The sequence below is a fragment of the Thunnus albacares genome, chromosome 3, assembly GCF_914725855.1.
Source record: "Thunnus albacares chromosome 3, fThuAlb1.1, whole genome shotgun sequence".
Taxonomy (NCBI): Eukaryota; Metazoa; Chordata; class Actinopteri; order Scombriformes; family Scombridae; genus Thunnus; species Thunnus albacares.
In genome coordinates this window covers 894,571-922,454 of record NC_058108.1, presented here as the reverse complement: position 1 = coordinate 922,454, position 27,884 = coordinate 894,571, and the positions used below count along the sequence as shown (strand labels likewise).

At 42.0% G+C, this 27,884-nt stretch overlaps 1 protein-coding gene across 1 annotated transcript in view; it reads left to right on the top strand.

Annotated features, from left to right (window-relative positions):
* The window catches only part of grin2bb (glutamate receptor, ionotropic, N-methyl D-aspartate 2B, genome duplicate b), a 94,622-nt gene that overhangs the window by 20,408 nt on the left and 46,330 nt on the right, over positions 1–27,884 (top strand). Inside the window, 1 exon segment of the mRNA XM_044345613.1 lies at positions 3,233–3,937. Within this exon segment, the coding sequence (XP_044201548.1) occupies positions 3,233–3,937 (705 nt within the window).

The following is a 27,884-nucleotide window of genomic DNA, read 5'->3' as shown; positions in this document are numbered from 1 at the left end:
ACGTGTCAGGAGGGCTCAGATGTCTGAAAGCATGAACCCAAACAGTGCTTGACCTACTGTGTTTGCACGGCCAGTTGTGTGCTCACGCATGTGTGTCTTCGTCGGAGCGCTGCTTAGAAGATTGCTCACGTCTACTGTAAATTACTGGATGCAAGCTGTGCACACATGTGGGTGTTCTGTGTAGCCACTCGTCGCCACTTATCCGTGTTTTCTCTGGCACTGCATATGTTGTTGTAATTGCTGTGTAAGTGCTGTAATGGACACACAAGAGGCATAAATTCATATGTCAACTTGGATTTATTGTGGCAGTGTTTTACTTTTTGTTCTATTATGCTGCGAGTAAACGATCCACTCTTGACTCCCTCTATTGAAATGTTATTAATCGGGAGCCGTTAATGACAGAGGAGACGTTGTATAGGTCTGATTATGTCATAGCAGCGTCAGTTTGTAGGATGGATGCTCCCTCCGGCGTCTTATTTCTGTTTATTTGCCTGTAGCCCTATAGAGACTCATGTTTAATGTGAGGTACACTAAAAGGCGGAGCACTGGATCATCTCTATCTGCAGGAGTGCATTAACTTATCTCCTGTGTGTGTGTGTGTGTGTGTGTGTGTGTGTGTGCGTGTGCGTGTGCGTGTGTGTGTGTGTGTGTGTGTGTGTGTGTGAAGGCGCCGTACTATTTATTTCATGTTACGAGCGTAGATAAAAGTAAATTGTGTGTTATTAGGAGAGGACACGCACCGCATGCAGGGTGCGAGTTGTGTGTATCTCCCTGTCCATCAGGGTGTTATGTGGAGGCATATTTGAATTGTTACTATGGAAACGGAGCACTGCTGTTATACAGAAACACGTATCTGAATGGGTCTCTCTCTGCTCCCTCGTTTACTGTCACACTTCTTGCGTTGTCTTTTGAGATTTTTTTTCCTCATAGTTTCCCTCCGGGTTCGCCCCTCTCACTAGATTTATCTGCCCTTTTACACAATTTCCATCCTTTTTTTCCCCCCACAACATATTTTCTCTCTTCCTTCCACAGTTTTCCCTTTTTTTTTCCCTTTTTCTTAGATTTTCTTAACCTCCTCTCCACCCTTGGCTCTTCTTTTATCATCTTATTTCTAATCATGTCCTCTTTTCATCTTTTTCTTTCCTCCACACCTCCCTCCCTCCCTCCCTCCCTCTTCTGGGTTTCTTATTGCTGTTCTTTCCTCCACCTCCATCTCTTTTGTGTATGTCTCTATTTATTCCCTCCCTTCCCCACTCTTCTCTCTCCTCTTCTCTTCTCTCTGCTGCCTTCCTCCCACTTGCTTCCTCCTCCTCCTCTCTCTCTCTCTCTCTCTCTCTCTCTCTCTCTCTCGGCTCCACTGTGGCGTCCTCATGGAGAATTCAGCTAGTTTACAATTAGCATGTGCACCTGCAATTAAGGCTGACAAACCCCTGCTAATTAGAGCTTTTAGACAAACTGTTTTTAATGTGGAGATCACATTTCCTCTGCTTGTGATTTTCCACAGGCCTTTTCTCTCGTGTTCGCCCTATTTCACAGATTACTGCTTTGCTCTCTGTTGCTGTTTTTCTTTTTTACTTCTGTCAGATTTCAGCTCTGCTCACAACTTCTCTCCTTCTCCTCTGTTCTTTGGACTTTTGTTTCCTGGTGCCGCCGACTGGATCAGCTTCACAACACACGGAGTGCTTGATAAATAAAAGATTACCGAAGGTGTTGTGTGTGAGCGAAGAAGAGAAAGGAGCTTTTTTTTACTCTGCCCTTCATTTATCCCTCTCCTAAAGTGCTCCTCCGTGCTTAATTTAGAATATGAGCATGAACATATACTCATTAAGATTCCTCGTCTTTATCTACGCAGAAAATATGCTCAAATTTCTACTCCTGATACGCTGGCATGTGTGTGTGCGCTCACACACATACGCACACACTAAGAAACCACAATTTTCACATCAGGCTATGACTAATTGTGTTTCTCCCTGCCTGTCACCTCCCTCTGCTTACATCTTTCACTCCGCCTCTCCGTCACTTTCTCTCTCTCCTCTGTTCCCTCCATCATTTCTCCTCTGTACTCCGCTAATACAGGAGCAGTAAATAATAGCAATAACAGTAAATAATAGGTCTGCAGCTGACTTTAAAGAACAGCGAAGGGATGTGAGCGGGTCGGAGGGAGCAACTGAAAGGAGAACAGGTTAAAGGGGAGAAAAGTAACGAAAGAAGTGTGGGAGGGAGAGAGAGAGAGAGAGAGAGAGAGAGAGAGACTCAGTCAGTGTCTAATGGTCACTTAGCCTGGCAGCTAGTCCATGAAGCTGTAAGGCTGTCAATCTGTCAAAATGCACCCAGTGCTGTCCTGACTCCTTCAAAACACACACACACACACACACACACACACACACACAACTCACTATCTCTCTCCCGCTCTGTCTTTGATGTGTGCCACAGGGTTCCTCCAAGGAAGTCACAGCACAGTATAATGGATGTGGCGTTGTCACTTGATGCTCTATGAGAGCTCGCAGGCCTCTCTCAGTGAGCAGTGTGATACTCAGCTATTTGGGTCACTTAGTTTGGTCTGAAGGGCCTGAATCATCTGACCAATACCAGATATTTAATATTTTATTAGTATTATTCATGCAACTGGTTCTTCACCCGACGTGTAGATCCAGCAGATGAAAAGTATAAAAAGAAGGAATGAAAGAATGAATAAATACTCATATATGTAATGAGCTCACTTCACTGATTGAGCAGGAGATTGTTCACCATTATACGCTGATTTAAGACACTACAACTATTTCATTCACCTATAAAGGTGACCTCTCAGCTAATATGTTATTTGTTTTCCATATGTTAAGTTAAGTTTCCCCCAAACATACAAAATGATACTTAATACAGAATAAAAATGGGATGGTTTGCTCCATATATGATTGGCTGTAACTCCCTGAACCCCCCCGCTACGACCAAACAACATCACAAAGAGCTGCATGACTCTTGACTGGTGTATTAAAATACAACTCATAAGTCATCTTTCATCTGTATACTGGGGTTTTTGAGGCAAATACTAATATCAATATTTTGACAAAATGATAAAGATTATGTTGCTGATTTGTGATTTTTGACATTTCTGTTCTGCAGTTATTCTTGTAGATAAAAATCCATCTTTGACAAACTAATATCAGCAGATAATATGGATGCAGATGATTGGTTGTATGATTGTTTGTCTCTCTGTCTCTCTCTCTCCCTGCAGGGACGGCATTTACACTCCTCCACAATGCTTGTCAGCCTCCACCTTTCTCCCTCCTGTCTTCAGGACAAGCGCTTCGTCTCCCCCCCCTCCTCCTCCTCCTCCCCCCGTCGTCCTCCCGCTCCACCTGCAGACCAGTCATCCCATCATCTTTACCCTCAGCCTCGGCTGACCCTGCCCTTCCTCTCCTTGTCCTTCTCTCTGCTCCTCCTCTCCGTACTCCTTTTGCCCGTCTGCGAGTCTCGCAGGGGTGGAGGTCTAGGTTCAGGGCCCGGAGGTGCCCCGGGGGGACAAGGCGGCCAGAGGGGAGGCAGCAGCCAGAGGGGTGTTATCATCCCTCCTCAATACTCTCCTGGCTCACCGGTTCTTCCCCCGATCAACCCCAAACTGATCAACTCGCTCAGTATCGCTGTCATTTTGGTGGGCAACTCTAGTGAAGTCGCCCTTGGGGCCGGACTTGAGAAAGAGGACTTCCTGCATATCCCGTACCCCCCCAAAGTTGAGGTGGTCACCATGAACGAGACCGACCCCAAGAGCATCATCAATCGGATCTGCGGACAGATGACGAGGAACTCGCTGCAAGGCGTAGTGTTCGGTGACGACACGGACCAGGAGGCCATCGCTCAGATCCTGGACTTCATCTCCGCTCAGACTCACATCCCCATCCTGGGCATCAGGGGGGGCTCCTCTATGGTCATGGCTGCCAAGGTAGGAAAACTCTTTAGCTGCTTTTTTTAGCATTGAATTATGAATTACTCGATAATAATCATGGCCGTCTGAGAAGTGGATTATTTAATTAATTTGATATTTAAATACTACAACCTGTAGACTGAAAACACTGCAGCAGCCATCTTTAAAGACAAAACATGACAAATCATGTTTGTAACTGTTTGAATCAAGAGCTTTGAAAACCAATATTTCTGAGATAATCCTATTTCTGAGAGCCAAATCCATCTCCTCCTTTCATACTTTTTAAGACTTCTTACCAACGCAGGGCTGCTCCTCGTTCCAGCCGGCCCTCTTTGATGATATATTTCGCCGTTAATTGACCTCCTCAGTGAGCCTGACCTCATATTGAAACTCCTGACAGCGAGTCGACTCAACTGGAAAAAGGACTCACAGCACGAAACAAAAGAATACATAACAAGTCAAAAACCATCTCTGTGGGATCGGGATAGAAGAGATCTGGCACAAACCAGGCTGCACGAGGAAAATCTATGATCCAGAAATGGAACAAAAGCTTTGAAACGCACCCTTAAATAATGTTGTGTTAATAGGCTTAGCAGTGTTCAGTGATGGGAAACATGCAGCACTTCTGGATGCTGCTTGTTTCCTCCACAAAATAAAAGGTACTGATGAAGTTATATTTGGTTTAGATGAATTGTCACTATTATTATTACTACTATCATTACTGTATTGTAGTAGAGAGATTTAACAAAGAGAACTTAACCAGTAATGGAATATTAATAGAATATTAATATATTTTGGTAATCAGTAAATTGATTCATGTTTTAAATACTAAATATTTGCTGCTTTCAGTTTGACTCGTTGCTGATTTTTCTCCTCTTAAAGCCTGAATTCATATCTTCAGTCTGGAGAAATGGGATCATTTTTCTGAAATTTCTAGACAAAACAATTAATAATTGTAGGAAAATAGTCGTCAGATTGATAAATAATAAACATGATTGTTTGTTGCAGCCCTGATGGAAACATATAAAACACACTCCAGCTTCTTAATCTCCAAAATAAAACATCATCAAAATAAAATGATATAAAAAAGTATTTTACAAAGTAGTAAACAGTAATTCAGATTTAGGTTCAGAAAAATGTTATTATCTATCAGAAGGCAATAAAAATGTGTCTTTGGCTCATAATATCATAACTCAGTACACTCAGCGTAAAAAAGTAGAAAATCTTGATGTTGAAGAAGCTGCAAAGTGTAAAATATGTGCAACTCTGCATCTTTATCATGTTAAAAGCAGGTGAAATTTATGTTTTTTGTTTTTTTTGGATGATTGATTGATTGATTTACAAATGACAAACATTTTGTTTGTAGGAATTCCTGCTTGCATCATATCATTGTATGAAGTTACACTAGTGAACACAGCAGCTTTACTGTCACACCAAACCTTCCGCCTGCAGAGCAGCCGTCAGTCTGAAGACTAATCAGACAAAGTGGTTTCTTGCTGTAGTTACAGTTTTCACAACAATATAATTCATATATAATGTGAAGTCATGTATCTTAACAAACATATTTACCAACGTTATTATCAGCTCATTAAATAACCTAATTAGAAAAACTGGTTATATTTGATGATTCTCAGTGATTTTGGTGGGATAATAAGCAACTGTGGAGCCAGAAGACCGACGGTTATAACATGGAAATCAGATCTGAAGCCTTTACTTGTTGCTTCACAGAACATTTAAATCAGGGCTTTTCTCTCAACGTGGATCAAGAGAGAATCAAATAAAAGCTCCGGTTCAAAGAGAATCACGTTAATGTCCCCGCAGTACGTCAGGTTCAGAAACACCCTGAAAGCCTTCGGGGGGCTTTTCTTCCACTCGTCAGTGACACACTATGACAGACCGGTGCCTATAAAAACCCAATAGTGGACTGAAAACGTGAGAAAGGCAGAGATGATGGGAAGCGAGAGGATTTCTAAGAGAGAGAGAGAGAGAGAGAGAGTGAGGGTGAAGGTTATGAAATAACACAACTTGTGTGGGTGTGAAGGAGGAAGAGGATTCAGCTCAACATATAATTACCCTATTTTACAGCTGACAAAGAGACAGGGGGGCACAAACTGAGAGTGACGAGAGGGGGGGAAGCGAGAAGAGTGTAACAGACATGTAAAAGCACTGCTGAAGGAACAGAGCACACACACACACACACACACACAGACAGGATGTGTGTGTGTGTCGGGTGGGTGCACCTGCATTACACATCATTTGATGCTTAACACAGTTTTTGAGGAAATCTCGGTATTTTCCCCCGTTTTCAGTGATTACTGTTGACTCGGCTCCTTCTCTTAAACCTTTATTCTTCCTCTGTTACGCATGTTCACTGTCAGTCACACACACACACACACACACACACACACACACACACACAGAACGAGGGATGAATGCGGTGGATACGGTTGGCATAGCAACCACTTGCTTATATATTTCTCTCTACATACTGTATAAAAACAGTTACAGTGGGAGAGAGAAAAGGAATGATTATTTCTGACAAAAGCTGAGCTAGAAGAGAGAAGGGATAATGCTGTAGTCATGGGGGGGTTAGAGGGGGGGGGGGGGGGTCAACAGATGAATGAATAGATTAAAGCGTAAAAACAGAGAGGTGGAAAAATGGAGAGAGAGGATCAAAAATAGGATGGTGAGACTGAGGGAAGAATGGAGGTGAACTGCATTGTTGGTGCTGCTGTGGTTGTTTCTGTGTTTATCTGAATCTTTTATTTATTTATAGCTTTTCAGTCACATCACAAACAAACAAGGAAAAAAAAACAACAACAAAATCCTACACGCTGACATCCACACGCTAAAGAATTAATATACAATCCACAAAGAGAAGGAAGTGATAGCAATAAAACGGCTCTGTCAGGCTATATTTAGGCTCCGTGCTGCTTTGAGCTAAATGCTGACATCAGCATGCTAACGTGCTCACAATGACAGCGCTAACATCCTGATGTTTACCATGTTCATGTCTAGAAAACAGGATAATATTTACTAAATCTTGCAGCAGTTCATATATATTTCTATATATTTCTATATCTATTTCTCAGGATAAGTGAAAAGTCAGGAGACGACCGGTGAGATGGCTTCGTCCTCTGGAGACCATGAATGTTTGTACAAACTTTCATAGTTATTATAGTTATGATAGTTATATCATAGTTATATATTTCAGTCTGGACCAAAAGGGTTGACTGACTGACTGACTGACTGACTGAATGAGTGAGTGACATCACAGAAGTCACACCGCTAACAACGCTAAAACAATGTCTAATTTACGAAGAGAAGGAAAGAAAAAGATGTCAAATAAAGGAGAAAATGAAATCTTATTGTGGTGTGTGGGATATCAATGTGTAACATAACACGTTTGTGAAGTTTTCCTTTTCACAGTGTTAGAAACTGGAGCCTCTAGTTCACCAGTATGTAAACACATTGAGTTATTTTTAATGAACAGTATTAAAGACTCAAGTATACTGCAGGAGAGAAATGGATTCTATATGTTCTATCTAAAAGACTGTTGTTATGCTAGCAGCCAAGATGTAGCATAGTCGACCTCGCCTGCTGTGTCCCACAATGCAAAGCGCTGGAATGGTCATTTTTTAAATGGTGGATAGCATCACGGTGGAGAATTTGAGCCAGACTAAAAGTTGTTGTAATTTTCACTCTGACTATTAATATGTCACTTTATTAAGTTTTAGAAATGTTTCATGTGAGAAAGTAACAGTTTAGATTCCCAGTATGTGGCCAGTTTATCCAGATAACGGCTCCAACATTCAGAGCTGTGTGGAGCTGCTGGCTGACTGAGACCAGCCGGAGGTCATTAACTGTACTACTGTTTACTTCTGCTTTCCAAACCTGGGAAGCTAAGCTTGGCCTAGCATACTGCTAATTAAATCAATGTAACAGTTTCATTCTGCATACTACTATGAAAGTACGCAGTATGTAGTACTGTTCCAGTCTGCTACTGGAACGTCTGTAATCGAGGACAAAGCCACAGCTGGTGACGGACCTGAAGCGTCTATGTAAAGGAGACACTGATGGATGAACTGTATGGAGTGTTGTTGTAACAGTGCAGTCAGTCAGTCAACACTTTGTATTATTGTTCTTGTTTCTGTGTTTGGACAGTAGAGGAGAGTAATATCGTATTCTAGACTGAAACGAGTGCTGCAGAAATCACAAAATGGAGAAGCATAGAGGTGTGTGAGTGAGGTGAAACATGGAGCTTATAGAGTCATGACGAGGAGACGTATGACTCTACACACTGTGTGCACATGCTTGTGTGGATACGAAACAGCCAGTGAGTGATTTTCCAGCGTCAATAACTCAATTCCCTCCAGGTTGCCAAGTCCGTTCCTTATCAGTCCACAATTATGACTAATCTATTTTGCTCTAAATCCTCCTGAAATCCTTCACTTCAGGCGTCTATGTAGGGCAAACCACTTGATTTCTCCATATCTGCTCACCGAGCAATTAGATTTCCATTTAAAACATCGAACACACGTGTCCTTTTTTTTTTTTAACGGTATTTGATCTTTAAAGCGCGTTATTGCACACGGTTGACATTCTCAGTAGGAATAAACAGGCCTGATACCTCGCAGCACTCCTGGCTGTTTTTTTTTTATTTCCAGTATTAGAATGAATCAATGAGCCAGTGACAGATGCAGGTAGGTCCATTATGCACCAAACAATTTGCATGCTCCCATTTAGCCATTAATTCACCGGGTGCCATGTGTTGGTGTTGGCATAATAGGACGACAGCGAGTTGGCAACGGCCCACACTCAACTCTGGCTCTGGAGACTAATGAGGTCTTCCAGATCTGTTGTTGGGACTTAAGCTGTGTGTGTGTGTGCGTGCCTTTGTGCACGTGTGAGTATGTGTGTGGACACGTAAAGCACGCTGGTGCTGCTGTTCAATGATAATGATGCCTCTTTGCCTGTGTTTGGAGAGATTACAGCAGTTGTTCATCCTGATACTGTTTCTCATAAATGGTTCGTTGTCCTCAAAGTTGATTTTTTTCTCCCAGTTTTGTCGTTGTTGTTGTTTTTTAATCATGCAGGGGGGGGGGGGCTTACAGTTCTTGCTTGTTTAATACAAATGTCTGTCTGTCAGGTGGTCAATAGTAGAAGTCATGGATAAATGGACCGCAGCGCTGTGGCCTCTCCTGTGGTTTGATTTCTCCAATTGAAAGAAAGAGAAAATATACAAACTATTGAATCCCTCCAGAAAAAAACCCCATTCTGCAATACAAATATAGCACTCTCTCACCACCCGTTGATTGATTACTACAATTATACACCTTCTCTATCTTAAAATAGAAAGCCTTTGCAGAGACGTGTGTGAGAACTTGGAGGTGAATTATCCTACAGTATCTGACATGAACCAGACCAACTGGTGGCTGCTCAGAGATACCAGAGGTCCTCACTAATCTGTTACAGCTGACATGATTGTTGAAGCCAAGGGTGCACTCGATTTTCTCATCCTATTGTTCTCGTTCCCAATTTGTGGTTTTATGAGTCCCCTCATTTCATCCTGCATGCACCATGTATCCCATTATGCTTGGTGGTTGTACATGAGGGGATAATGGACTGCCTCTGTAATGCCCCCTGTTTGCAATCAGGACCTATTCCAACAGACAGGAGAATTAAGGAACAAACTACAATAATAAACTGCCTCATGCAGCTATTATCAAACATTATTTTTTTTAGTTTTCTTGGCTCTGTCGGCGTCTTTCTTCAGTCCTGTTCAGACAGGATTTGTTTTCAGGAAAATGTGTGGAACGTAATCATCAACACAGAGGACATCTGTAAAGTGAAAAGCCAATTTGTGAAGGAGATCTCCGTGATCAGTCTGAGAAATTGCACAGACGGGACCGTCGGCTCCATTTGTGTGTTGTCACAATAACAAAACTGCTCCATGTGTCAAACGTAACTTCCACAATTGATTCTGATACATCTGAACTGCGACAATATAACTCGTCTGCGAGAGCAAATAAAAGTCTCAATACAGACTCGAGACTTTGGACCTTCTGTCAGCTTGAACTGATTGTCCTTCTCACAATGAAATAACACAGTATTTGTTATCAGTCTCTCAGATTTTTATTTATGGCAAGACTCATTTTGTATTTTATTTTTATTGGACTTGTTAGGATCACTTGGTCGGCGTACAGCGAATAAAAACGAGCGCCTGTCCAGATTTGAAAACGACTAAAAAAAACCGAGCAGTAATGATGATTTCAGCCGTTCTCTCCCTGTAAAACTAATCACATCCGATTATAGCTTCAAACACACTTTCTGTCTCTCTCACTCTGTCTCTGTGAGATACTGGAGCAGTCTGCATTTGATTGATGTTCCTATTTTCTTGGCGGTACATTTTAGCCCTTGAAAGGTCCGATAGATCGAGCCAGTGATTGGGAGAAAAATTCACCTATTGTGCGTCATTCCTGTGGTCTTTGACAGCGGACATGAACATCTATCTCTTAAAGCTAAAATCAAGAGAGCTCACACTAATCTGTAATGTCATCAAACAACAAAGCCCAGAGCTGCTCCTCTTTTGCTAAATGGAAAAGAGAGAGAATATGTGGAAACTGTGCCGACGTCCGGGGGAAGATTTTTTTGGGAGGTGTTGTGACTTTGTTTAAAAAGCTGCTGCAGAGGCTCAATGACCACCCGCTCACTCACATTCTGATGCTGCTAATATGTAACAGCAAATACGCTTCGAGAGGAATGTCGTGTTTTTTATGGACATACAGTATCTGTCCAGTTCTGAAATGTTGATACTGAACATATCTGACATCATATTTCATTTGTTTTCCTACAAAAGCATTAATGTTTTTATCTATCGTGTATTCTGCTCTTAACAGTTCTTGGTTAAAGTTAAAGAAAGATATTTAAAACATCCAGCAGTGATTTGAAGCATTAGACAGGATATGTTAATCTTAAATCATGTGGTTGGTGATCTTCTACATTTTTGTTATTGTCAACAAATGATTGTAAGTATTGTGTGTGTGTGTGAATGTGTGTGTATCTGTAGCCTGATGTATCGTATTCCTCTGTGCTGCAGACCTCTGTTGTTGTCCAAAAACTATTAAAAACACATTCATGAGCCACAAAGCTGCACAGGGTGACATGACTAATAACAGTGATCACATTTTCAGTCTCCAGAGAGTTGTTCCGTGTCAGGCAGACGCCACCGTGCACATGCAGGAATGTGGTTCCATGAATAGAGCTTCACTAGCTTGTTGTGCTACTCGTATATAGCACAATCAGACTTTATACTGAAGTTCACTGAGTAGCCTGCCATACAAGGAACTGCTCTCCAGAGACTGAAAACATAATTGTGGACTGTTATTAGTTTTTGGAACCGTTTCTAAAGAAACGAATGTGACTGTAATCTTTGCAGCGGAGGAACATGTCGCCCAGTGCAACCTTTAATGGTTTTTGGACAACAACAGAGGAATATGATATATATAAACCTTCGGATACACACAATACTTGTAAGTAGGATCAGTTCATTGTTGCTTTGGCTCTGCACATTAGATTTGTTGACAATAAGAAACATCTATAAAACTGTGAGCCAAATCCTCGAACTGAAGTGCTTTAGTTGTCTAAACACATGCAGGATGCAAACCTTCATCTCAGGTGATTATCTGACTATCAGGAACATAGTGAACATTATCCAGGCAGCAATTATGTTTAATGTATCTGGGAAAACAAATTGGTAATAAATAAACATAGAGTTAATTAGACTGGGTTGGAGTTGCACACCTCACTTCTTCTCATCTTGTATCATAAACTCAGCCCAATATTCATGAACAGCGAGTGACCTGTACGGCCCGAACAACTCTTGTTTCTCACATCAAATACTAGCAGCAGAGCTCTGTACAGCAGGTTTAAGTTGCAGGTTTTGTTGGAGCTAAATATTTCATGCCGGTGCTGTTTTTTCTGAGAGCAGATTGTTCTCAGAGTGCTCCCAGGATGAGACAAATTTGCTCGTTATACCGTCCTGCACTCTCTCTCTCTGTTACACACACACACACACACACAAGTTTGAGGTCAAATACGGTGTGAGGCTAATCCTTATCCGGCCCCATCACGTCCTTTTCCTCATCCCTTTCCCATCTTTGTCCTCTGTATCCTCATTTCATTTCTTTACCGCATTGTTCTCCCAAACGACACCGTAAACTGTTTATGAATGCGGTCCCACCCTCGGTGTCTCTACGCTCACACAATGAGCTTTCTCTGCACCCTCATTTTTTTTTCCTGATACATTTCTAAATTTTAATTGTGCCCCTCAAATGGGCTGCAAATCCTTACCTCCTCCCCTCTCGCTCTCTCTCTTTCTCTTCCTCCTTTCTCTCCATATAATGAGTTCGTTTTATCAGCGGCTGTGCTCTGCGTGGACGGGATGAGTAATTTTGGGGATCACAGGAGACTTCTCTGTATTGCACTCAGTTACAACAGGTTGTCAGAAAGCTTTGGGAGCTTCGCTTGCCTTCTCCCTGCCAGCAGGAACTTTCTGGCCTCTTAGCATTCCAGCATATGAGTCCTAATTACCAAGCTGATCTTATCAAGTAAGCTAAAGATGGCAAATGATCCAAATGGAACAACATCAACCTTTTTTTGCCATTAAATAACAGTAGCCAGCTCGTTTATTTAATCACTAGTTCATTAGTTTGTGTCAAATTATGTTGAGACATATTAATCTCTGAGATTGTTCTTACATGAAAGCATTTGTTGTTTGTTTACATCAACCTGAGAAGGACCTCTAGTGGCCAGGTGAGTTATGACCGTCACAAGCAAAGGCAACATAGTATTATGTTGTTCTAAGGCTGAGACTGTGTTGTAGGCAGGAGGGTTTCTTACCATCAGTCATTGTTGGTTTCTTTTTAACTGTAGCCATGATCGTTTCCTCACCTTAATCACTCTAATCAGAAATCAGAAAAGATGGTGTTATCGATAAAAAGAAAATGTGGAAACAGACTTAACGAATGAATCATGACGCACATGAAGCGTGTGGGTTAAAGGTCACTCAAGCTTCCACTGAAGAGACAAAAACATCAGATCTGTGTGGACCGATGAGGAGACTCCTTACATTTATACATTTATACATGAAACAAACATAAATGTCATCTTTCCATCAAGTTTTCCACATAGTTTTCCATCCTTTGAGCTTTGACTGGCGTTCCTCTGGTTTCTTCCTCTGCAGTGGTTTGATGGACTGGAGTATAAACACCACCAACTATTTATCTTGATGAGTCCACCTCCTCATATTATTATATATAGTAGATGGAAACGTGCATTACTTTAACTTTAACTAAATATGCATCACATTTGGATAAACTTTTGTGTGTAAAAACTGACCATTTATATCAAATGTTCTTCAGTTTTCGCAGAAAGAAGCTTTTTAAGAATCCATGCAGCAAAGAGGATTCTGCAGGGAAAACTAAACTCTCTACAAACACCAACATAAATATTAATCTTAAGTCAACAAAACCAAAACGCACAGAAGGAGGAGGCGGGGCTACAGCAACAAACAGTTGTTGGCATGAATGCATCAGCAGATGCAGCAAAGTTTTATCAGTCAGTTCATTGTCACACAGCTGTGATCGTATGACAGATGATGCCAATCAGAGACATGAACTCAAATCTCACCAAACCTTTAACCAAAGTGTCTCATCAAATGTTTAAATAGTCAAATGTCAAATGTCTGTTTGGATGGAAATGACAAACAACATATTTTCTTGATTAGTTCAGAGGACTCGTGAACGCCGACTGACAAATAATTTGTTCCCATGACCTTTGAAAACACTGATGAGATTGAGTCATGGACGGTTGCGTTCGGTCTTAGATCACAGCTGCTGTCTGTGTTGCTTTAAAATCAGAACATCAAGTGGTTGCCAGTGGGATTGAACATATTAATGCTGACAGATGTCTCAGTTATGGCATTAAATCACAGGATTTACTTGGTGAAGCCGAGGTGCACAATTTTAAAACACAAGTACAGTCAAGAAAAGTCTTGATCTTCCATCTTTACTAAGTAGTTTTACACTAATGACCGTACACGTCTGTATCAAGAACTTGCTATTATCATTTTCCCCATATAACACTCATTTCATCTGTCACAGCTCCTCAAGGCTATACTGGTCTCTGTTGCCTCAAAAAGTTCCAGATGACCTGCCTTCAACTTCCAGCATTCAGTGTCATTAGAGGTTCAAACTTAAAACAAACTCTCACAACGTTCAATTCATTTTTGATGAAAGTGTAGATATTAGAGGGAGCTCTGGTGCCATCGCTCATGAATTTGATCTTCATCTTGTAGTGTGTTTTTTTATGTTTAGGGAATACAGAGAGAAAAAAAACAGTCAGCCAGAGATAAAAGATATAAAGATAAGAGCCGGTGCAGAAAAAAGTTGTCACATAATGTGGTTTTCATGGTTTTGCATCAGGCTGAGGAAGGACTCTTAAATACGGAGAGAGCTGGCTGACTTGTGGGTATTTAATCCCAAACAGGCAGAAAGGTTGAGTTTGTTCTAATTGCATGGAGCGGAGGGGGGGGGGGGCAGTCATTTACATTCATCAGTGAGCCTCCATTTGTTGGGACTGAAATAAGGAGAGAGAGAGAGAGAGAGAGAGAGAGAGAGCAGCGATGGAGGGAGCTGGGGGAAGAAAAATGTTGGTGCACAAGTGAAGTACAGTAAGTATATAAGTATCAGCACTTATATCCACACATGAGTCCACAGATACGTCCACCTGTTTTTACCCACGTCTTCAACTGGCACTTAAAAATACAGAACCCAACCGATACTGGACTTTTAAAAAGGTTTGATAATTATACATTTGCTGATAGTCATTTAACATAATTAATGGATAAAATACACATTGTTGATGAGAGGCCTCAAACTGTGACCACAGAGTGTCTCAGCAGGACATTTTACAGTTAAATAAAGTTGTCAGTAGTCTCTGGGGGACAAACTATTCAATGGCAACACAGTTTTTAAATTACCTCAAACATATTGCATATTGGCATTTTTGTACTGCAGTTTATTATTGAAAATGTTTGTCCTTGCCTGAGGTGGAAAAAGTGGCATATTAAAAAAGAGAAATATAAATATATATATATATATATATATATATATATATATATATATATATATATATACAGTAAATGTAATTGCAACACTTGTGGTTTAAATCCAGACGGGGGTCCTTGTTGTCTCCTCTCTCTCTATTCCCATAGTAGCTACTAAAAAGCTCTACGAGGTAGATGTGAATCAGAAGAGAAAGTTATTCTTAAAGGGGTCGTATCAGGTTTGGACACACTTTCTCATTCAAGTGAATAGGAGGGTGTGTCCAAACTTTTGACTGGTACTGTATGTAAAATGCTCCCTGCAAGTCAAAATGCAGGGCTTCAACCTGCCCTCCGTTTCCTCGTGATGATGTCAGATTGTTGCCCACAAACGGCCGTCTGTTCTGTAGACTTTGTTGCTGAGGTTGTTCCATGAGTTGATCAGAAACTCATGGAACCGACTACTACTGGTTGTTTACGTAGCCTCCAGAACCGAAGTAGCCCCAGATGCAGCTTTCGGGAGCTGACCAATCAGAACAGAGTGGGATCATCAGGAGGCGGGGCTTAAAGAGACAGGAACTAAAACAGCCTGTTTCAGACAGAGGCTGAACTGAGGGGCTGCATAAAGGACCAGTAGAAGATAAATAAGGAGTTTTTCAAACTGTAAATCATGCAAAGATATTCCAGTTGATCCCCAGAATATAAATATCGACATAGAAGGGTGCACGTCCCCTTTAAAAATATGCTCTTAGTTGGGAAAGTAGCTATTAAAATGCCAGTTACTGGTGCTTGAATACATTACATTCATCTGGCAGGCACCTTTGTCCAAAGCACTAATTTTTCAGGACAATTTGGGATTCAGTGTCATGTTTAAGGACACTTGGACATGTGGACAGGAAGAGTTAGATGAACGGACCGGCCCAGTCCACCACCTGAGCTGCACATAAATATATATATAAATATAGAATCTTGAATATATTTGCAGATAGAGGATGGAAACACGTACTGATTCCCATTTTATTTTACATTTAAATTTGAAAATTTTCAGCGCAACATAACTTTTGTCTGAATATTTGTGCCAGTAGTGAGCTGCTGCATGTTCTGTAGGCCCTGTAGGCGTGATCTGCGTCTGTCAGCGATGGAGAGCGGGAAGTAATATTTGTTTGTGACAGCTGGCGAGTCTCTCCAGTAGCAGAGACTGACACATCCGGCTCACTGGTCTTTATCAATGGTGATAGTGACACCCAGTGAGTGGCACCTTCACTGGCACTCGTTCACTCACTCTCTCCTCTCTCCACTAATAAGCCTCGGCCTGATTCTCACTACTCACACTACGCAGCGCCCGGGCCTCCTGCTGTGGCCTGCAACAGCATCTGTCAGCCGTGAGCCGTACACTTAATGCCTCGCTTTCCTTAATGCCTCTCAGGTGGAAAACATATAGTATAGTGCAGTGTGCTTCAGGTAACGTCCATCATTCCTCTGGACAACATTATTACATAGTCGCTGGCCGCTGAGCCATCAAGCTGTCACTCTGTGGAGAACTGAGTCTCCCAACTGTCGCTGAGACAGCTAAACAATGACAATGATGGAGTTATAAAATGACTCCAACACATAATACCTCACGTACTAAATATCAGTGGTTCTCAAACGCTGGGGGCTACTTTCTATATTTAGTACAAGGGATTTCAAATGCAAGCGCTCAGAAAGCATGAAATACAGTAAGTGTCAGCAACTGCAGATGTACGCTAACACTGAGGACCAGATGAAGAGGAAATCTGTTTTTTTTATTTTCTTCTTAATAGACACCTTATCACAAAGAGAGCTGTGAAGAGTCAGGTTGGCTTGTTGTATCGAGTGCGTACTGGCTGAGGCTGATTATAGCAGGGTGAAGGCAAGAGGTGATGTGACACTGCAGCTGTTAGCCCCTGCAGAGTGTTATCACACACAGTCCTGTTTATTCAACACACACTGGTGGGGAGAGCCACAAATGTTCAGCTTCAGACGGGGGTGCCTGTCTCTCTCTGTCTTTAATTTTCTTTCTGTTTCATGCTCTTTTTCTCTATCTTTATACCACATCTCTCTCTCTCTCTCTCTCTCGGCTCTTCTCTCTAATCTCCTTCGCTTTCCTTTTTTTTTTTTCGCTTCTGTTCTGCATCAAAGTAAGCCAACGCTCCCCGACAAGTACCGGCTCAAAGCTTTACATTCTCACCCTTCAAAGCCATCGCATGTGTGTAAGTTAAGAAAAATGAAACGGCGTTCGACATTTTTTTGGGGATTTTTTGACGCACTGAGAGAAAACGCAAGAAAGCACAAACAGAGAATAATATAAATGTGATTCATCCTCTATCAGTGGACACAATACCTGAAACATATCTTGCATTGTGTTATTAGCTATTATGCATGAGAGGAGAAATCTGTTTCCTCTCTTGTTACACACGGTACAGAGTCAAACAGTCGCTCAGCAAAGTCACAGCTTCTTTACATCAAGCAAACAGGAAGTAGATCAGTGCAATAGGTTGGCAGATTCAAAAGGAGGCAGTTCATCTCTGCTGCATATTTAAATAGCTCAGCTGGTGATAAGCATCACAGGGAGATTACAGACCTAAATGTGTTGCCTGCTGATAATGAAGCTGTGTCACCTGCTACAGACACTTGTAGGCTTCACTTCTCTGATGTCAGCTGATTTACATCTTTTCACAGGACGGTGAAAGCATTTACATTTAAAAAGCCAATTGTCAGTGTGATTCACTCTCATTATTCAGCCTGACACTGTGCTCCTGTTAGTTGTTTTGTGTTTGGTAGTAGTGAGCGAGCTAGTCGACCTGCAGTAGCAAAGGAACAGTAAACATTCATCACGTCCTCGGTAGAAATCTGACAAATTAGGAGTTATTTCTCTCAACTTTTATAACTGTTGATATCGTTTCTGTGGCTGTTCATCAGGATGGATTCCTGCTCCGTGACCAGCTGTAACACAATGTTAGACATATCTGTATCAGGCTCAAGTATAACAACTTTAGGTTTGATTCATGTTTAAGTTAATGTAAATAATACATAACTGTATGCTCACACAATAGCAGTTTGTGGTTTAGGCAACATAGGCAATCACCATATGCACCAGTGTGCAGGGAGCACATGGAAATGCTTTTCACTACTTTTACACCCTTCTCTTCTTCTCAGTCATCAGTCTGTTGGTATCAGTGCAACAGCAGTCGTGTCTGTGACGTCAAAACATTTGTGTAAGTTGTTGTATCATCATCATGTCTTTTGGGGTTTGGAAAGTTCTTTATTTCCAACGTAATGTAAGAAGTTTTGTTCTTGTCTGTGTGACAAATGTTTCACCACTGCAACTGTAAATCCATGTGGATTACATGTGAAACTAACTCACTTACAGTACAAACAGGAAGTGCCAGCAGCCAATTCAACATGACTTTCCATGATGAAAATAGAAGGAAGTAGAAGTAAGAAAAAGATGAAACAACAGGAGTGACTGAATCCACCAACATCAGCTATATTAATAATATTAATACTGAAATAAACAGTACTGTAGTGTGGTTTATATTCATTAGTGAGAAATTTGTTTTGGTAAAAATAAAATGTCACCTGTATTTGTTGCCATGAGATACGAAGCCAGCAGTACTAGTGTGTAATTGTGTGTTAATGACTGTATGTGCTGTGATTCCAGCTTCATATGGACATGAGCTGCGCTGTCAGCGAGGTGTTTGTGATATGTTGTACATAATATGTTATTGTGCCGTAGTGGAGGCTGGGGAGGCGTGGTGTTCGGGAACGTTTTGTTCTGATGAGCCGCTGACATTACTCTGTCTCTGTTGTTGTGATGAGACCTCATTATGTTGAATCATCAGCCATCTTCTGCACAACAGCGGAGATGCTACAGGAACATCCACACATGACTTGCACACGCAGTTCATTATAGTCAAGATCCCCCCCACCCCCCCCCACCCCCCCTCCACCCCCCCACCCCCAACCCTAATACATACAGCAAGTCAGACTTTATACAGTCCCCTTCTGTCAGCCTGGGTTAGCTTGTGTTAGTTATATATAGTATGTACAGTACGTGTGTGTGTGTGTAGATGAGTGGGTGGTCCCAGCCTGCAGACTGTCACGGTCAATAAGAAAATATATGGAGAGTTTGTCCCCTGCAGCCTAATCTGAAGGAAGTAATTTGAAGACTGAAGTCACAACAAAACTCAGCACTAAAGCTACAAGTACAGCTAATAATATTAGTGAGACAATTTGTCACTTCTTTTCCCAAAGGGCCAAACCTATAATTGAGCTACCGAAGTAAGCGGCCTGTAATTGAGCTATTATAATTGACCTCAGGTGTGTCAGTGAATATAAGTGTGTGCAGGAATGTGCTCATGTGTCTCACATGTGTAAGACTTAATGCGTAAGAATGAGATATCTTCCTATATTTGTGTGCATACAGTGCAGTAGAGTGTAAGTAGGTATTTTTTCACACTAATGGCATCTTTAGCAAGACCGTTTCTATGGAAACCGAGTTGCCACGGAAACACTGCATGTCTCTTTGAATTAGAAATGTCTTTCTCTATCCCTCACTCCTCCCTTCTCTCCGCGTGTGTCTCTCCTTCACTTTTCGCTTCCCGGTCCTCTTCTTCCTCACTTCCCCGTCTTTGACAGGCCAGCTGCTGTCAGTCAGAAAGTCTTGCACTGTTGAAGGAGACGTGCATCACAATCGGAGGAAATGGAGGAAAGATGGGACGGCATCTGCTCTCTCCAAGAAAAAAAAAAGGGGAGGGGGGGAGGGAGGGAGGGAAGACATCTTTTTTGGAGGGTGAGGGGCCTTGATTTTTAATCAAAAGCAACTTATTGAAATAGGAAGGAAATGTTGAATGACATTCAAAAGATAATGATGACGAGGAGGATGCTGCGAACAGAAGAGCGGGAAGATTGAAGGGAGGAAGGGAGAGCTACAAAGACAGAGAGGGAGAGAGATAGCTGATGAAAGGAAAGAGGAGAAGTGATTGATTTCTGCTCTCTGGTGCCTCTGGTATCTGTGTAACCACGCTGCCACACTTATCCAGCCTATCTGATTAAACTGTGTGCACGATAGAAGAGGAGACACAGAGATACACGCATGCAGAGATACAGAGTTTCAGAAAAAAAAAAGGGAGGGGGGGGGGGGAGAAAAAGTGCAACAGATTGAGAGAAAACGCAGACAGAGACAGAAGAGAGTGGAGTCATTGGGGTGAGAGCACAAATGAGAAGGTGGAGAAAATCACCCTGGTTCCCCAGGTGCTGATGGATGTAGAGGAGGGATGAGAGTCATGCTTTAAGGGAAGCGGAGGGAGTGAGGAGACACAGAAAAAGAGGAAGGGAAGCGGGAGTCAAGACGTGCTGAAGAAAAGCGCGTCATGACAAGGTTTTGAACCACATGTCTCTTCATTGCACGCTGTGCTTGACTCCAGCCTGCACCTCTCACCCTGTGTGCTTGTTAGAGAGGAAAGCAGAATTGAAAAGGCAGTGTGTGTATAGATGTAGGGAAGATAGACGGAGGAGGGAGGGAAGAGGGCAAACATGCGTTTTGACACGGTTAAAGGCTCTCATAAAGCTCTTACCCTCTGTAGATCAGCTGACAAACAAGTAGTAATGCACTGCACTTTACTGCAGTCGATGCATTTGTTTCAAATTTTCAACAACAGAAATTTCTTATTGCAAATATTGCTAATTCTCAATCAGTAGTTTGGGCCTTTATTTATGTCACCTGCAGAGAGAATTCTTCCTGTTTACTGGTTTGACAAACTCAACACTTCCTCCATGTTTAGCTGTTGTTGTGATACATTTAGGATGATGTACATGTTCATAGTCACGTCTCTCCACTCCACCCTGCTGCTCTGACTTTCTCTTCTCTAACACAAATATTGTTTTCATTGACTAATTATTTAAGTGCTTCCCCCCTTTTTTCATTTTATTCACTGGCTGTTAAGCAATTCTCGATGAAACTCAACACTTTCAGTGTCTTAACGGAGGTTATTCCATCCTTTCCTGGTGGGCTTGTTATATGAAACATCTGCAGAAACAGTTGAAATACTGATTTGAATAATTGGAAATAATAACATAACACTCCTCAATATTTTGAATTTGCCTTTTTTAACAACTTGCCTTAATTTATTCATGCTGGCCATTATTTAAGAGCTTCTGTTAGTCACTAATTAGTGCAGTGTACCTGTAGTTACAGCGCAGGCTTTCTGTGTATATGGATTATGATTCCACGTGTGAGTAACTGTGATCCAAACTGTTCACACTAGTAGTTCACATATCTGACTGGAGCCTGGTCATTGAGAATATGTTTGTCACCGCAGACAGAGGTGTAACTAGTGATATTAACGATGACTCACTTCCAGTAATAATCCCTGTTAGACGTTCCAGGAAGAGTCCAGATATAAATTAAAGGAGCATTTCATGGATTTTACACATAAAGGTCAATCTACTAATCAAGACAAGTGAAAACAGCCCAGAACATGTTGTTCTCTGTAGATTCAGAACAGAAAACCTGTGTTACAGACTGAGGAGTGGAGTTTGAAGGAGCATGATGGGAAATGTAGGATTCGATGTTTTCGGTGTTAGAGACTGGAGATCTCAGCCTCCGTCCTCACAGGAAGTCAATGCTGGTGAAAAACAGAAAAATGTAATTGAGCCAAGTGTAAAACTACCAGAAACATCCAGCTGTGTTTACTTAAAGGATTTATCTAAGAGCAAAAAGGGTTTTCATCAATATTCAATCTAAATATCTATATGGCTCTCTCTCTCTCTCTCTCTCTCTCTCTCTGTGTGTGTGTGTAGGCCGGGTTATGTGGCCGTTGGGGTCAGGACTAATTGGTGTCTGTAGCTTGTTTGGATTGGTGGAATCTGGCCCAATCAGCATGCGGCGCTCCCATGTGTCAGTGATTAATTACCTGCGTTCTCTGCTGTGTTAACGAGCTTAATCAACTCCTAGTGACGGAGCTTTCCATTAACTCGCAGGGCCAAAGGTGATGCTCCTCCTCCTCCTCCTCCTCCTCCTCTTCCTCTTCCTCCTCTCATTGTCTTACTGGGCCTGTGCTGTTTCTGACAAGTTTAGCTAATAGCTTTATATCAAAGTCTCTGTTTATATTCTCTCCTCTGTTCTTTTCATTACTTTGAACCGTTTCACACTCGTCTTTCTCGCCAGCTGCTCTGCGGACTTTATTCTATCTGTTGTTCCCCGTCTCCATCTCTGCCACTGTGTGTTAGGACGAAGCTTTGGGCTTGACTGACGTGATGCGAGCGCTGCCGGAGCGTCAGATTTAACAGCGGGAGATTGAATCAGACAATTAATTGTATCTTCCTCGCGGTGCACACAGTGGTGATAGAGAAGGAGTGGTGGAGAAAGCTCCAGGCAAACACTAGTTTGTTGTGCTTTCCGAGGAGCCTTTTTATGTGTGTGTGTGTGTGTGTGTGTGTGTGTGTGTGTGTGTGTGTGTGTGTGTGTGTGTGTGTGTGTGTGTGTGTGTGGTTGGCTGGGCACTGCTTGCTTGCATGTGGGTGTAGCTGTGCGTCTGTTTGTATGAGAGTGAATGTGTTTGTGAGACAAAGAGATTAATTTGCTCTAATTAGACGTTGGGTTGATGATTACGTTTCAGTTGCTAGTGGTGCAGAATCGGAGACGTGGTCGAGTCTTTTGGAGAAGATAATAAAAACCTTCTGGTGCTTTAACGAAGGCTTTATCACATCTGGCTTACAGTAAGAGAAGGGATCCTACAGTAATTCACTGCTCGTTGTGCAATATGTCACGTATGCAGAGCTTAAACAATTAATCAATCGATTCATCAACCAACAGGAGAATTAGTCTGCAACAGTTATTCATGATTGAAGTCATTTTTTAACCAAAAATGTACTGATTCAAACTTGTCAAAGTGAGTATTTGCTTGTTTTTGAGTCTTCAGTGATAGTAAACTGAATATCTTTGTGATCAGACAGTCAGTTGTCAGTTGCAGCTCTGGTATCTACATGTTCTGCTGGTGGAGCCACTCAGCTTCTCCATCTGAAAACACAAAGGTACAGTTACAGAAGGCTTCATACTGGGAGTAAATAATGCAGCAGTTAATACATTCATTGTAAATTTGGATTCAAGTAGAAGTATGAAGTTTAATGCAAAGCCTTCAAAGAGAGTGTAAGACTGGGACTTTTGTTCTGTGAGTGACGAGTGAATGCAGCTGCCTCCCCCGAGTCTGTCAGCAGTCAGCTAACACGCTTCATTTAGCCGAGTGTGAGCCATGTGGCACTCTGCCTTGCTCATTTCCTCAGCCAGTGATTTAGCCTATTTCTCCCCACTTGGTAAGAGATTTTCAGATGATGTCATTGTTAGTGAGTGTCATAACATCTTGATAAAGCAGCATAAAGTTGACTCATCTAGACAGCATGTGAACGCTGCTGGGTCGGTTCTGGATGGAAAAAGTGATGATTTACATTAGAAGACCTGGCAGAGGCTGCATTATTTACTACACACCACAGAAGAAGAGTGTTGGCTGTGATGAACAACGCTCTGAAATTGACAAAACAGTCTCACCTCATGGCTGCTTTTAAACTGAAGCTCAACATTATGAATATTTAGTAACTCTTAGAGCCTCACAAGTAGCTGCACTAGATGATCTAACGTTTGTGATCCAGGTTAGAGGAAAGGTCATGAGGTCATTAGAATCACACTGATAATCTAGTCTGAGATTTCACAAATATCCAAAGTTGACATGTTTCCGTCAGGCTGCACCTGGAGGAAAGAGTTAATCCTCTCAGTAGATTCAATGAAATGAACTTTACATTTGAATATTTTATTGTGTCTGAGAGGAAAGAAGCTCTGTGATGACAACGAACATCCACAGTTCATCTACTGGACATCCAGCTGTTAGTCTGTCAGACTAACAGCACCTGACATCGGTGCGAGACGAAAGATTGGGGGGGGGGGGGGGTCACCAAAATCATTAAGTATCATCAAGGGGCCATATGAACATAAATACCAAACGTCATGGCAACTCAGCTGTGCACCAACGTGCCAAACGAACCAACCGGCAAACACCAACATCCTGCAGGCGTTCCTGCCGACAGAGAAGAAGAAGAATCTTATATAAAGTCATATTATCAGATATGTACGCTGATGCCGGCTTTGTTGGGCTGAAATAAGATGTTTTAAGTGATTCCGGCTCTCTGCGAGGTAGCAAATTGATTTATAGAGCTCAGCCTCCTATAAATAGCTACAACATCATTTGCTTGATTTGATTTGTGAACATTATTCACCGGCGGGAGCGACGCTCCATCACCTGGCGGAGGAGACGAGCCGGGTCGTTAGTGAGACCATAAGAGTAAAAAATATTGATCACATGTAAAACTGCAGTAATTAGTCCATTAATTGATTAGTCGATAGACAGAAAAATAATCAGCTACTGTTTTGTAATTGATTAATTATTTATGTCATGTTTTATGGTCACAGTATTTAACAGTAAAACTGTATTTTATTGTGTTTTAAAGTGTCGGTTGCACATTTTTCACTGTGTTCTGACATTTCATAAACCGAACGATTAATCAGCAGATTCATTGATAATGAAAATAGTCGTTAGTTGCAGCCATAGATGGCATCATATTTGTAAATTTGAAAATGATAAAAATCTGTGTGAATATTTTCCTGTAGATAAATGCACTTTTCATAAACAAGTGTTCACTTTTTTTAAACGTGTAGTTTTTTCTAAGAATCTCTCGGTTTGAATTGTTAATTGAGTCCCAGAGGGAGGTGAAAGCTCCGGCTGGTGGGCTTCGCTGCGACCAGCTTGTTATTTTCTCACATCATATTTTTTGTGGAGTGCTTTCTGTGTGTGAAGGACTTCCTGAACAGGTTGAAAGCACAGATTCAAAGACACTTTTATTAAAGGTCATTTCAGGCACATTTTTCATTTTCAGGTGATTTACAGCTGAAGACAAAAACTGACTGAGGTGAAACTAAAAGGAATGAATTATTGAAAAAACACACACTGCTATTTACAAAATGTCTCTCTCACATCTAAATGCTGCTTTTGTATCTTGACCCGAATGCATGAAGATTATTCAAGCTGCACTAATGAAAGAACATCAACTACAATCATCCTGCTGCAGGAGGCCGAACATGGACTGAATGTTACCAACCTGAACCACTGTCCTGTTTACACAGCATCATCATCATCATCATCATCATCATCATCATCATCATCATCATCATCATCATCGCTCCGACGGCTGCTGCTGTGGGAGTGAATCAGATTTCAGCTCTTCTGGAAATCATTTCCTCGACAAAAATAGTAATTCAATCAGAACATTATGGGATGTTTAAAATGACGAGCGCTGAACGGAGCCAGGAAAGAGACGTTGAAACAGGGTCATTGATAATTAAACAGCCGAATATGAGATTAATTAACGGCACTGTGTGTGTTTGATTAGAAATATGATGATGAAGCACGTCGGGCTCGTACTGAGGAGGATTGACAGCGGTGGCGGCGGCGACGGCGCTCAGACTGTGAGGAGGAGAGATAGACAGAGAGAGGAAGATGAGAGGTGGAGAAAGACGAGTGTGATGAAGTGGAAAAAGCTGAGTGTTGGAGGGAACGATGTGTGTGTGTGTGTGTGTGTGTGTGTGTGTGTGTGTGTGTGTGTGTGTGTGAGTGTGTGTGTGTGTGTGTGTTGTGTGTGTGTGTGTGTGTGTGTGTGTGTTGTGAGCCCCTGTCTCTGTGAGTTCTAAGGGTTTGCCTGTTTTCTCAAGCGAGACTCCTCTCTATCTCTCTCAGCCTTAACAGCTCTCCCTCTCTCTTTCTTCTTTGTCTCTCTCTCTCTCTCTCTCTCTCTCTCTCTCTCTCTCTCTCTCTCTCTCTCTCTCTCACACTGTGTCTCTCCACCCTCCAATCCTCTCCCACCAGGGCTTGTTGAGCAGTGGGCCGATATGTCGCTCTTCCTCTGCAAATCTAATTGGAGACAGGCTTTCATTGGCATGACATGGAGATGAGTTGCCAAATCCTTTTCAGCCCTCCTGCTCGAGGTTCGCTCCCCTCAGCACTCGTTCAGTTTACTGCACACTGACGCAGCAGCTGCAGCCGCAGTGGCAGGCTCAGCGCCGGCTACGCATCCAAAAGAAGTGTCCATGACAATCTGAGGCGGAATCAGACACACCCAACGCTCACTGTCTTAAAGGCTTTACATCACTGACGCCTCGCTGGCAGATTCAGAGCGATACGTGACAGTGAGAGGGAGAGACGTCAGCGTCGAGGGGATCAATCTGCAAAATTAAGAAGAAAAAAAAAAGAAGTTTGTGTTTTATTTACACAGATGTGTGTGTGAGCGTTTTCCTGTCATCCGCTGTGAGTCTCCAGTGAGTTCACTGGGAGTGCGGAGTCACCGTCTTAACTGGAGATTATACACACATGTTAGGCAGCACTACAGTACCTCAGGGAGCAGCAATGAAACACAGAGGTTTGTGTTAGTGAGACAGCTCTCTGGTGCCATATCTGCACAAAGGTTGAATAATGCCTCCCGAGTGATTCACTCGTCTAACAGCCTTTTTTTTTTTGGAGATTAATTCACACAACTAACAACTGTTGCAGATTCAGCGCCACTACACCTGCACTATTTAGAGATTCCTGAGCTGAAGCTGAAACACCAAAGCAAAGTGTGATGTGACGCAGGATGAGAGTGAAACAGCCTGAAGATGTCAGAGACGTGTGATCAGTGAAACTGAACTGGCAGCGATACATGAGGTTGGTTCAGTAGAACATGAGACTCTCCTTCCAACCTTTTGGTCATGATTTTACATCCGAGGGTTCATGCACAACGAAGCCAAAAGAAACAAAAGAAAGACGTCCTGTTGGTGATTTACATGCTATAGTGATACAGATAACAAATATAACCACACCTTCCTGGAGAAACAACAGGAAGTGTTTCTTTCTGATTTCTGGTTGGTTTTTATGTGTTTATGTCAGACTGAGATAAGATGAAGTGAAATGATAAATGAATAGACTTCCAGAGGAAGCAGTGTGTTGTGACACATCTCATCAATCATACATGACAGTCAGAATCAATCACTTTACTGATATTTGATCAGTTTGTAGTGTTGGACTGTATAACAGTCGTATGGTCTCTCCCCACAAATGTGATTTGCTCAAACATCAAGGTATTGATCGTGTCTGAGAGCCACATCTTAACAGACCTCCTTCACTTGTGCCTCAGGAGGTCGAGCAGGTCGTCCTCTAAACGGAAGGTCGGCGGTTCGATTTCCGGCTCCTCCAGTCCGCATGTTGACGTGTCCTTGGGCAAGATGCTCCTGATGGTTGTGTCGTGTGTGTGAATGATTAGATTTCCTCTGATGGGCAGGTTGGGATCTTGCATCAATCAATCATGCAATCATACACACCCTGTACCAGTTCACTGGGAATGGATGACTGGGATTCATAGTGGAAAAGTGCTTTGAGTGGTCGGAAGACTAGAAGTACAACCTGTTTACTTTTCCACACTGTTGACATTTTAGTTGGTAGTAATGAGACATTAATTGACTGTTTTCCTGGGAACAGTGATTGTCTGATGTCCTGTTTAATAGCTTTGGGTCGACGCTCCTGTAAACTCAGCATTAAGAATGTTTGAACAAAGTAACCACATTTTCTCTTATCGTTCTTGCACAACTAGAACTAAGTAGCTCTACATTATAAAACAAGAACAATGTTGTTTTTATTCTTATGTCTTCTACATCAGCTGAATAGCACAACATCATGTATGTACATGTGACCACCAGTGTGCGTACAAACAGACAGACAACCAATCACAAGCCTGAATTGTTGTTTTAGAATTTTAGACTAATTT